This window comes from Hippoglossus hippoglossus, chromosome 3, assembly GCF_009819705.1.
Source record: "Hippoglossus hippoglossus isolate fHipHip1 chromosome 3, fHipHip1.pri, whole genome shotgun sequence".
Taxonomy (NCBI): Eukaryota; Metazoa; Chordata; class Actinopteri; order Pleuronectiformes; family Pleuronectidae; genus Hippoglossus; species Hippoglossus hippoglossus.
The window spans coordinates 17,786,540-17,799,474 of record NC_047153.1 but is presented as its reverse complement, the minus strand read 5'-3'; the positions used below and the strand labels follow the sequence as shown (position 1 = coordinate 17,799,474).

General features: G+C 40.4%; 1 protein-coding gene across 1 annotated transcript; it reads left to right on the top strand.

Moving 5' to 3' along the window:
* The first annotated feature begins 11,014 nt into the window (after window positions 1-11,014).
* LOC117759405 lies at window positions 11,015-12,539 on the top strand. Its single transcript, XM_034581507.1, has 2 exons — window positions 11,015-11,414; window positions 12,033-12,539. Exons 1-2 carry the CDS (start codon window positions 11,076-11,078, stop codon window positions 12,354-12,356), a joined length of 663 nt encoding a protein of 220 aa, XP_034437398.1. The 5' UTR covers window positions 11,015-11,075; the 3' UTR covers window positions 12,357-12,539.
* Window positions 12,540-12,935: the final 396 nt, after the last annotated feature.

The following is a 12,935-nucleotide window of genomic DNA, read 5'->3' as shown; positions in this document are numbered from 1 at the left end:
GGGGTGGAGGTGCAGCTCTGCGGGGGAGGTGGTCCCCTCATCAGGGAACCAAGGGAGGTCCTCCCCAAGAGTTTCAGTCACCCATGTAAATGTGTAGTGATTCGACTGCATGTTCATTCACCAGAGGGAAGTGCCAGGCCACAGGGCTACCGCTCTCCCAGTTTATCCCATAATGCACCTGCAAATTCATGTCAAATGAACGCACTATACCCAAGACAAAAAACATCTTCAAAGTGTCATTCTGTTATTTCAGATAAGTCAGATGAGTTTCCTACATTTGGCCCATATCCGGCCCACATACGCACTTGGGCGGTCCACTCCTGTTTGCCAGATCTGTGCCACGAGTAAGCCAAAGCAATTTGTCAACCACAAGTGCCAAAGGTGGCCTGATTTTGTTTTGTGCTATTTGATTCATATTCCTCATTTACCCCTCAAGTCTGATTACTGATTATTTGGGCCACATTTGTTATTTGACAAGTGGGCCAGTGTAGGCTCGCATCCATTTTGTGACGGCCACGAGAAGGCCAGAAGTGCAGCACCATTGCCTGAAGTGGCCCACGTCTGTTAGCTCTGTACTGTATGTCAGTCAGGAGGGTAGGATGAGACAGAGGGAGAAAGGTGGGGCTCCTAGATCAGTGGTTCCTAAACTTTTTAGGTTGTGACATCTTAATGATGATGATGACTTCTCACTGAGTGACAGTTCCTTTCATTTGAATGATAATCTATGACAAGCCAGGAGAGTTACAATTGTCCAGCTTTTAATTAAAAAATAAAAAGAAGTCACATTTTAGAAAACCCTTTCTGTAATATTGCAAGATAGGACAATTTTTTTACATTTAACAAAACAACACAACACAAACAATAATTCATGGATCTTGATTTAAAAAACCAGGCTTGTTTAGGGGACTGGTATTTATGAGAGTGTGTAATTTAGTGCAGATCTAGTGAATTTAAATGTGGTTTCATTAGGGGACTGTTGGGCCTCAGTGGAGGTATGAGCTCTACTGAGTGACTTTCTAGGGCTTTGTTTGTTTTGGTGAGAATGTATTGGAGACATTGTCTTGCTGTTCTTTCCACTAGACAATAACATAACCCATAGATGGTCCAGTGTGTTTATACTGTAGCATGGGATTTATGAAGTGGAAATGTTCTCTTACTGTAATATTTAACCAATATAGGTCATGGAAACTCAGCGTGAACACAAAGCTGATTTATTATCACACTCATTCTCTGCTATCCAAGACATCCTATTTGCTCGAGGATATTGAAGTACGCAGTACGGGGGGGGGCATTATTTAACCAGTCAGCCAGTCAGTCATTCATTTAGCTCAGATGTTCATTAGTCTCCCTCACCAAGAAAGGAGACAAGCGAGAATGTGAGGGGAGTGAATCAGTTGTCTGAACACACTGAAGTGATCAAATATGCAGAAATAGACCATTGATTTTTCAAAAACATATCAATAGAGGCTTATTGCCGCACATCAAGTCTCAACTATGGCAAGTGTCAGATGTTGAATTATCTGCATGGAGTCAGTCTCTGGCTTGGTCTGCACCCTCTGATTGAAACTAACACTGGCAGCATCCTGAGGTAAAGACTGCAGAGAGCTGTGTGTTGGTGATTGAAACAATCAGACGGATGAATCCCAGACTAATTAAAGCCCTGGAGGTGTAGATAGAGGCAGGATTGAGACGGATATACATGGCAAAGAGTATAATAAAATAGAAAAGTGGTTTTATAAATATATTTATTAACTACAGTACGCATCAGCATGTACTGTATAGTATAAAGGTTTTATTTTTATTTTAAGAGGGGCACTGTTCAGTTGTTTTTGCAAAATACGGCTAAGTAACAGCAAAACAAATGCAGACTAAAACATAAACTCCTTAGCAGATTCAAATATTCTTACATGGTTACTTGAAACTTAACAGCTCGACTACCAGGATAAAGTATTTAATTTTCAGCTATACTCTCTGTGGTCACCTTTCAAATGACCGATCAGTGGTGAGGACTATGTATCATCCATCTGTCATGCTCGATTTCTTTCTTTCTCTTTCCTCTCCTCCTCTCAAACTCTCCATTCCTCTCCCTCCTCCCTCTCTCTGTCTCTCGGCCCCTGATGAGAAATTAACGGTAGTTTAAATGTTCGTGTTTCCAACTCATGACTTCAACGTCTAAACATTAATTACACGCCTATTTGTACAGCTAAATATAGATAGATTCTGGGTGGCTTTCCATGTCTGACTGAGAGAGTGTGGGTGTTTTGTATCCATGTTTTCTCACTAACATGCACAGTTTGCATGTCTATGATGATGTGTGTTGCATGTAAGTGCATTTATGTGCACTTTGTTGTGTTTTGATGTACTTAGAGAGTCATGGTCTCACTTCACTTGTCTAAATCTGTCCACACGCCTGCAGCTCACTGTGGGCAGACATGCAGACCAGACGAGGAGATGGGTCCCTGTTGTCTCACATGGTGCAGCAGCTGCAGGTCAGTGTGAGCTGAATGATGCCTGAACATTTTATGATCTGTCAGATTTTATGTAGGTATCATAGGTTTAGATTTATTGATGCTGAACTGTTAATCCCATTCAGTGCTTGCAGAAGATAGTTAAACATTGAAATAAACTTAATTTAAACTGACAAGTGTATTTGAACAATAATGTGACCTCTTAGCTCATAAGAATTGAAAGAACTGATAATCACCTCCACTATATGCTGAAGTCACAGTATCGATTAATTGTGTGATTCAAACCAAAGGGGCTGATTTTTGCCTCGGACCATGACACAAGCTTCCTGTCATGAATCTCACTGTCACCATCTCAAGTCTCAATCTGTCACAATGATGCTGAAAAGCTTCTTGAATACAAAACTCTATAGTTCAAGCTAAATACTTGATAAGAAGCATTAGATGTTTACGGAGTGCCGTTTATTCCACTAACCGATATTTTGGTGCTGATGTCCCTTCTCTCTGCTAAAGTGTTTTTTTTGCTTGTTTGCTGCCTTCAAATATTAATGTTAAGCACATACTGCTAAAATTAGCCTCACTAAAGAACACAGAAATGTATACTCTAAGTTGTGGTTGTCACCTCCAGACAAACATGCACTGATGTCCTCTCCAGAGGCACATCTTACCCAGAATGAACTGGCCTCTTAGTATTTCCAAAATGGTCTGTAAATTATGTGCATTCATGTAGCGCTTTTCCAGTCTAGATGACCTCTCAAATCAGTTTTGCTGTTCACCCATTCACATTAGAGCAAATAAACACGCACACAGGATTCAGGTACTTTATGAAATTAACAGCTGAAACCACATATTGAGTATAAATAAAGATGAACCTATATGTGACATACTGTATCTATTGGATACATTTCAAATGGTTGTATTCAAGAAGCTGTCCAGCCCTTTCTGTCACCTGACCAATCACCTGTCTGCTAAGCTATTCTTCATTCATTCATTGGCCTCTTCAAATCAATGTTGAAAATACTGTTGTTTTGTTGATGTGTTCAGTTACACGTGGCATCTATTGCACTTCTGTCTGTCCTGGGAGATGAATCCCTCACGTGGCTCCTTCTGGGGTTTCTACATTATTTCACCAGTTACTAGGTTTTTTTTGGTATAGTTTTTCCTTACTGGCGGTTAAGTGCAGTGGATGTCGCACCTTGTGAAGAGCTATGAGAAAAATTGTGATTTGTGAATATGGGCTATACAAATAAAATTTGATTGATGATTGATTGATTGATTTGACAGTTTTCCCCACCAATTTTCCTTTTTTTTCCCGGTTTATTTCATGCCCAGGGTGTTTTTGATGCACCTGGTTTCTGCAGCTCCCTTCAATCGCCTGCCTAGTGATTCAATTAACTTCAGATCAAATGTCCAGGAAACACTAATCTCTCATGTAAACTCACTGTGTAATTGTTTTTATTTCATTACTTTTTGTCCCATCAAATGAATCTAGCATGAGCATATTTCCATATTTAGATCTCCCCCCCGATCCATACCGTGTCCCATTTTTTTCTCTTCTTCAGATGATTTAGTCTACTCGACAGCGTGGTCCTCTGAGTGACAAAGTACAGACGACTGACACTGAATAGAAATATCATTTCAGTTGTGTCTGTATATCAGCAGCTCATTTAGAAAGTGATTGCTTAATGTAGCACTCAGTCTGGTGTATTATCATCAATGATGCTGATACGTAGTCAGTTTACACAGCAGTGACCAAATATAGCTCTCTCATCTGAGCTTATTTTCACATCGTTTGTTACTGTCCGTCCGTCTGAAGGGTAAAAATAGATCTAACAATCTCATGAAATCTTGTTTCACTAAAAACTCATTTAACAACTTGTGCTCTACTGATCTGACAACAAGATGCCCTTTGAAACTGTATTATTATAATAAATGTTGTTAGTTTTATGAAGCCTGCTGTATCATGGAAACCTGAACAAAGATGGATTTAACAGTGTGCAGCTGTATTCATATCCATTTATCAGCCACTCTTGTCTATGAAACACACTCTATCTATCTTTACACACACGTACTCTTCATCGGAAAGGTTGACTTTACTTTCCAGTCATGAAATGAAATCTTATTTGCAGTGCATCATACTTTAATAGACAGAGAAACCATTTTATTCTAAAGTTGGAGTTCAGATAGAGCTGTGAAAAGTGAGCTCCTCTTTGTGTTCGGACACCAGAGGGACGTAGAGGAAAGTGAAAATGTAAAATTATGACACAAAATTCGAAAGAGGAAAGTTTGACACTTGATGTGTCTTAAAAGGCATATTTATGGGAAGTAAATAGGTCAAACTCAACTTTATTCTTATCACCATGACAACCTGAACATTTTAATTGTCACTTCTGGTATAGACTTTTCCAACATTATTAAATCCCCTGCTAGTGCACCTGTACATGACTTTGTATGTGTGGGTGATTACTTGAGTGTGTGTGTATTTGTGTGAACGTGTGTGCTAGCCCTACACTGTATGTGTGTGTAGTTTGTGTACTGTATATAAACGTGTATGTGGGTGTATTCAAGCAGTACAGTTGCTCTATCAGGTGATTGGTCCTGACAGTGTGGTGCCCCCTCAGATACCTGTGGATAAATGACCCCGGGGTCCTCGGGACATCATGTCCTGACTGGACACAAGCCTGCAATTAGACGCCCTTGAAGCGGAACTGCCTTCTGTGTGTGTGTGTGTGCGTGTGTGAAGTCACTGTACCAGATTTAGTGCCTCCTCTTGTTTTCCAGTTGTAATGATCTCAATCTGAGAAGAATTAGCTTGCGGAATGTGACAGCAACTACTTCAAACAAACTCATAGTATGGAGCAACTATCCTTTGTGTGACTGTCTTCTGTGTGAAAGTATGTGTCTGTGTGTGTGTGTGTGTGAGTGTGTGTGTGTGTGTGTGTGTGTGTGTGTGTGTGTGTGTGTGTGTGTGTGTGTGTGTGTGTGTGTGTGTGTGTGTGTGTGTGTGCATTGCAGGTGCAAAACTTTTGTCCCTTGCACTTCACCCATCTCTGTACTCTCCATCTGGCTCTGCTCTCAACTCTCCTTGTGTGATCAAACTTTGTAGTTTTTTTGTACTTTTGTTATAGCTCAGAGTTCACAGATAGACATAGTAAAGAGACATTTTAATATTTAATATTTTAATTATTGTTTTGTTGTCAACATGCATCCATCAGTCCTCAACTAGCTGCAGTGCTCTAACTTGAATGGCAACCATGACATACACCTAACTTCTCACGTTGAGAATATTACCCCTTTCTAATGTTAAGCGTGGTTGTATTCATTGAATAACATGGACTAGTGATAGACTACAGACTACAGCTTAACTGAAAACAGATTCATTTACAGGCTTAAAATAGTCTGTTTGGCAACGAAACTTTGGTTTCGCCCTCAGATTCGTCTGCAAAGTGACAATGGCTGTTGGTGTTGTGAGAGGCCCATGCAGTGAATATCAGTGATAGGAGGACTTGTCAACGTGAGCAGCGATGGCCGTTAATCACGGAAAGCGCCTGTTGATATTATATTTGGGTACAGGGTTAAAAATAGCTCACAAAGTTTTGACTGCTGAGGCCATGAAATAGTGACACCTAATCCTTGTTACATAAGTGAATGGAGGCAGCGCTTATGTATGGGACATGTGTGTGTGTGTGTGTGTAAGTGTGTATGTGTGAGAGTGTGTGTGTGAGTATGCATGTGAATGCACTTGGGCTATGCTAAAGACAAACAGAGCCTTGCAGTTGCGTGACATGGTGCTGGGAAGTGGGAACATCAGTCAGAAAATACCACTCAAATTTTAAGAGTTTAAAAAAACACTTTTGTCCTTAGCAAACTATAGGTCCATCTCTAATAAGCGCCTAACAACATTTTTAGTCAATACAATTTACAGACATTTTTTTAGTCAATTAATTGAAGACGTTTTTATGATTGACACATGTTTTTTTCTTAGAATATAGGACAAAATGTTGAATATCCCTTGTACGTTCTACCACACTAATTAATCCCTACGCCAGTTGATGTTATCGGATCTACGTGACCACCAGCGGATGTTAGGGACATATCTTTAGTTGTATACCTTAGTGTCTTCAGGTGTTTCAGCCTTTGAATCACAAGACACCCTCTTCTAAGGCAGGCCCACCACAGGTTGATCAGACCTGGGTGCATGTCCCTAGCATCTTGAGGATCATTTTGGATCTTTCCTCCTGATCCAGAGCCATTGGCTGCATCGTTCTGCAGTGTCTGATGTTTCTTTTATGGTCTGGCGCAGGGCTTGTCCATGGAGCCAAGATCTTTCAGCAACCTGATAGTGGATGTTGCAAGGAAACCCCTGCAGCAAACCTCTGCAGGGCAAACTATTGCTTTCCAGCCACGTTGCTCTTCCTCAAATGCCATGTCTGAGCGACTTCACAACTCGGGAACTGGGACCTTTTGAGGAGCATGTGAATGCACAGTTAGTCCCTGTGCTCCCCTGTCTCATTGGTCATTTTGTGTGTTTTTTTACTTGAGTTTTAGTTTTTGGGGTTTCCGGAGTTCCACTTGCCTGTCTGCTGACTGTAGTATTTTGGCTGCACTTCCTGTTTTTTTGTGTGTCTGCATTTGGGTCCAGCTCAGCAATAAATGTGACACAGTGGACTTGACACTGATCTGTCACACACAGGATAATGGCGCATTAGAATCTCCAACATCAAAAGGCCATGAAAGCTAATCCAGGGACACAAATCTGACAGAGCTTGGAACGGAGCTTGGTTTTTAATTTTGACAAAGATTGGAGGTTTGATCAATTCTGGCCAAATTGAGATGCTTTGGCTTCAATTGAGGGAACAGCCAAATCACCTCGCCTCCTGGTGGCTGCATGCAGTACAGGTCATAAATCAAGCCTGCTCCATGTCAGCAGATGGGACATTGATTAAACTAAAAGTCAAAATTCACAACAAATAAGTCTCAAAGATGTTTTTCTTCATTTTAGGTAGGTCTTATCACACTGATGTTTGTTTAAGAGTTCATGGATTCTGTTAAATTTGGTTTTAATTAGTTATTTGATGCAATAAAAATGGGATTGAACGTCATGATTGTCATATAATGCCATATTTATTAGAGTCTCTTTGTCTACACCTGCTTTTACGTACTTTCTTCTGATATGTCATCAACCCCCTCTTTCTCTCTCTCCTTCCCTCACTTGTTTTCTTTCCTCAGTGTCCACGCTCCTTCTCCTTTGTCTCTCCTCATCCAGATTATTCTTTAATAAGTCACACAGCAAATGCCGATGCTCCCATTAAGGTGTACTGCATCATACAATTAAACGATGTAACCTGTTCTGTGGCCTGTTCAGAAATGCTTGGGATTTACTTTTAATGACATACATGCTGGAGTTTCAGTGGGCTCTGAAATGATGTCTGTTGAAGCTCTGCTACATTACATCATGCCTCACCAGGCTCCACTTTATGTTTCACCATAGGTGTGGCAGGCATCTCTGCAGAGTTACACTCAGTCCTCGCAGGATCCTGCAGCGATGCATCGGCCCAATGACCCTCACAAAGTTATTTTAAAAAGATGCCTTGTGCTCCCATCAACTTCCCCCACATTTGCAGAATTGAAATAAGGTGAAGGTGCAGACCCCCTTCCTTTGCCTCGGAAAGCAAACCAGCCTCTGTGACTGGAAGCCACATCACCCCACAGCGGTTACTCTGGTGTTTCTATTCAACCAAAGAACACACCCAGTCAGAGCAGCAGGGGCTCATTTTAACAATAACAGCACATTCTGTGTAGTGTGATCTAGGCAGCAACTCATGTTAGCAATTACAGTGTAATATCCCTTCCTGTAAGTGTCATCAGGATGTTTATGTACCAACCGGCTGTGAAATAATGAGCTGCTACAGTCCGAGTGAGTCACACAAGGAGATGTTTGAGTATATTTGTGTGGTATTAGTGTGTATTATTAGTTCATGTGATTATAAAGGTGTAACTAGTCTTTCCCACTCACAGGTGCCTGCCTCAGAGTTTCCAGTGGAAGTCAAATACTTCCCTCCTTGACCCTTGAATGTGCACATGGTTTAGTTTGTTTTTGTTTTCTATCTTCAGCAGTTGCAGTTTTCTGTTACATGTGAACAGGCTTAATACCTTCGCTAAGGAGGTTATGTTTTCACCCCTGTTTGTTGGTTGCTTTGTTTGTTAGTTTGTAAGATGACGCAAAGTGTGTGTAATTTGGTGCAGTTTGTTTGGACCTTTGGGCCTTGGCAGAGGCATGTACTCTACCGACTGCCAGTCTAGTTTAGTTTGTCAGAGTTATTATCATACTGCCAGTCACTACTATGTGAAGAAAAGTTGGTAACTCCATAAAAAAAGTTAAACGTATTTTAAATATATATATATTTTTTAATTCCAATTCAGAAAGTCTGAATTTTAAATTCTGTAACAATGGAATCTGTTGCATTTGCAACTTTGTATTTCTTACCCTGCACAGCCATAATGGTATATCCAGTGTGGAAAGAAAGAAGAAGAAGAGGAAGAAATAAAACACAAATGAATAAATGGTGCATTTCGAATGTCAAACATACCAGAATCCTACTACTGGTCTTTTTTTGTAGTCTTATTGCCCAACATGCAACAAATGGACACTGGTTGTACTTTTAACGCCAGTGGGAACCACAATGTAGGTAGAAACCACTTTCCCACAATTGCAGTAACGTGAGGTACCTGGCAGTTGGTGCTGTCCTTCAACCACACAGCCTCAAAAAGACGTATTTGGACTTTACGATCAATGACTATCTCGAAATAATGATTCTCAGTGACATTAGTGTGCTGTTTCAACTGATCACCTGTGATGCTAAACTTTTTCACCGGATGTGAATTTTTTAAATTTTTTGTTTGTAAGTGCACAGTTCTGTGGGAAATAATAATCTGGTCATTTTTACTATTAAAACCCCCAAAAGAAACTCCAAGATAATATTTTTTAAAAGATATAAATCTGTGTTTCTGCTGCAACATTCAGTTTATAGGAGGCAGACGATTTCCTCCCTGGGATTTTTGATCAGAACTGGATGTGTCCAACGAACATTTTCCCTTACGACCAATGTCATGATCTCGACTGTGTTGTGTAAAATTACTATTCATCAAATATCACACACCCTGGAAGCTAGCAGAATGTCAGTATCATAATTGATTTTATTATGACCTGTGGGTTTGTGTGTGTGTGTGTGTGTGTGTGTGTGTGTGTGTGTATGTGTGTGTGTGTCTGAGCCTCGTTGTACATCTCATCCAAACCCTGACGAGACTGTTTGTAAGTGTCTCTCTCTAATGACACGTCACCTTGGGTTACCTAGGAAACAACATGTACAAGGTTTATATGTACCGGTTTTAAATGCCACTTTTAGTTGCAAAATCTGTACTAAAAGACCATGCACCTGTGTGTGTGTGTGTGTGTGTGTGTGTGTGTGTGTGTGTGTGTGTGTGTGTGTGTGTGTGTGCTCGTGCTCGAGCCATCAATTCAATCAGTTTGTGTTACATGATCCAAAGATTTCACAAATGCATCATTGTAAAATCCTCCTCCTGACCTCAATCTGAATAATAGGTGGAGAAATGTATAATTATTTGATTGTAACTTTAAGTTATTCAGTCAGTCAACAAAATACAAACACATTCATTCTAAGACAATACGAATAAACAAAATAAAAGTGTCTCAACTACAGTTTTGCCTCCTTTACTGACATGATATGATTTTATTATAATATTCATTAGGTTTTGCACATACAGGTTTCATACCTGCTGAGAAGCAATCAATGTGGAGTTATTCCATCATCTAGTGGTCAAATACCTGTAGTACAGTACATAACCTCTGTTATTCATCTGGTTTTGTGTGTATCTCTTTTTTTACTATATTAACCACAAAACTCTAAATCCATGTGCTGCTGCACCTGCTTTAAAGGGATAGGTCACACAAAAATGGAAATTCACTCATTATCTACTCACCACTATGCCAAAGGAGGGGCTGGTGAAGTGTCCACAAAACACTTTTGGAGTCCCAAATGTAAACAGTGTTGCAGCCAAATACAATACAATTGAAGTAAATGGTGACCGATTCTTCAAACGTAAAAAAACATTAAATGCAGTACAGTGCCATCTACAGGCAATGTGGCTACAGGGGAGAATATCAGAGGACATTAAGGCTTAAAACTTGGTATAAATTACCTTGTTTGTAGTCAAATTTGAATGTCTGGGCTTATGGACACTTGGATGACACCACAAGAGCAGTATGGAGGCATTTTATGTTTTGTTTCACCCACACCCCCATCTGCATAGTGGTGAGTAGACAATGAGTGGATTTTAATTTTGGGGTGAACTATCCCTAATCATCAATCAACCATCAATGATGGAAATAGTATACACTTAATATACCATAAGAAAATGTTATGTATGAAAAAAAAGTTTTATACATTCATATATATAGATATATATATAGATATATGTATATAAACTTTATTTTGAAGGTGTAGAGCTTGTGTTTCCTTCTGCCCAAACAAAGCAGGGTCGTGGTGAGCGGGCGAACAGACTTCGCTGAGGACGGAAGACACTGGGAGAATGAACGCGGTGGAGAGGAGGCTGGCGGAGCTCGTGCATGAGCGTCCGAATCTGTACGACCAGTCCCGGCAGGACTACAAGGACGCGGTGAAGGGCCATGAGTCCTGGGGGGAGGTCGCGGGCGCCATGGGGAGGCCCGAGTACGAGGTGAGGATCAAGTGGAAGAATCTGCGCGACAAGTTCTGCAAAGCGAAGAAGCGAATGACCAGGAGAAACTGCCCCCTGCTGGACGAAGAGGAGAACGGTGCGGTGGAGCGGCCCGCCCCGGCGCTGCTGCACCAGCTGCTCTGGCTGAGCGACTTCGTGAAGCCTCGAGAGGAAGCAGCCGGCGAGAAGAGAGTGAGGCGAGCTGCCGTCTGCGAGCACTTCATCCAGCACGTGTTTACTACACAGTCAACTGGGCACGTTACAAACTGTCAGTGTGGTTGTTCCTCTGGAAACACAACTACTGTTGACTACACGTCAGCTGTAGCCCGTTAGATTCTGTCTATAATCTACATACACGACTTCTCTTATATCTGCGGGAGAATCTAACGGTAGCTTTCCAAAGCGAAACATCCGGCTTCAGATTTCAAAATAAAAAACAAAATTACACCAATCAGACCCCTTTTATCATTGTTTCTTAAAAAAAACAACTACAAAATCAATCAAATTTTCTTCTTTGTCTTGAGCGTTTTGATTGGCTGTTTAACACTATAGGAGACAGTATTATCCCTTGCACTCAGCCAAATCAAAATATGAAATTGCATCTAAACATAAATCGAAGTCTCACAGTAAAATCAGAATCAAACACATGTTTTACATCTGCAACAAGTACTGTAAACATGCATGGAAGTATAAATCCTGTCAAATCAAATCTGTTAGGTTCCCATGTGCAGTGTAGGTTGTATAAGGGACTGATTTGCTTGTTGTGTTGTTGTCTGCATTGATGCTGTATGATGTTTCCATACCAAACAGGTAGCTGGGAGTGGTGATGACCTGGAGAGAGTGCGTGATAAAGTGAAGGAGCAGCACACACCCCTGTCTGCCATCAGTACCAGCTTCTCTCTAGTGGAGGCCTGTCCAACCAACTGCCAGGAGCTGGTCTGTCTTAACCGTAAGAGGCAAGCCAACACAGAAACTGAGATCAGTTCTGCAGATGCCCTCACCAACGTCAGAGATGAAGACGAACTGTTCCTGCTCAGCCTCCTGCCCTCACTGAAGAGGCTTACCATTAAAAAGAGAATGGAGGTGCGGATGAAATTCCAGCAGGTGCTTTACACTGCAGAGTTTGAGGACTGAAGAGACCAAAAGACAATGAGCCTTTCAGTTGAAAGGAGTTAAAATGAACTAGTTCAAAGTTCAGTTCATGCAGATGAAAATGAACTTGTTCACGTTCATAGTTAAATTTTTACAATTTTGAACTAAGTTCACGATTCCAAAAATGAACTAGTTCACGTTCATTTAAAAAAAAAAAAAAAAAATCAATAATAACCTCAACAAAAGGTTTTGCCTTATATTTCAAAGATCAAATTTATATCCAATGTTTCTTTTCTTTTCTAGTCCTTTTTATTTTGCAAGATATTGAAAGCGTAACAACAAGCCCCTGGTGGTTCATACTATAAACTAGAGTAAACAGTTATTAGTTAATTAGGTGCATATGTACAGTAACATGTACGCTAATGCAATAAAATACAACAGACGGATAATAACCACCTCTGGTTTGAACCTCATAATGTTCATTCATCCCAATTTGGAGGCAGTATGTTGTTATGTTATTATTGTACATTTTAAAATATGTAAAATAAGAACATAGTTTTTTTTTTTTACATTTAAGCTACAAAGTGGGGAAGTTGATAAACAGCTATGTTTTTATTATAT

Bases quoted from the DNA above. Each gene is read 5' to 3' on its own strand.
- LOC117759405 (XM_034581507.1), top strand. From the start codon at position 11,076: ATGAACGCGGTGGAGAGGAGGCTGGCGGAGCTCGTGCATGAGCGTCCG. The intron at 11,415-12,032 runs GTGAGGCGAGCT...CATACCAAACAG, and splicing joins AAGCAGCCGGCGAGAAGAGA to GTAGCTGGGAGTGGTGATGA.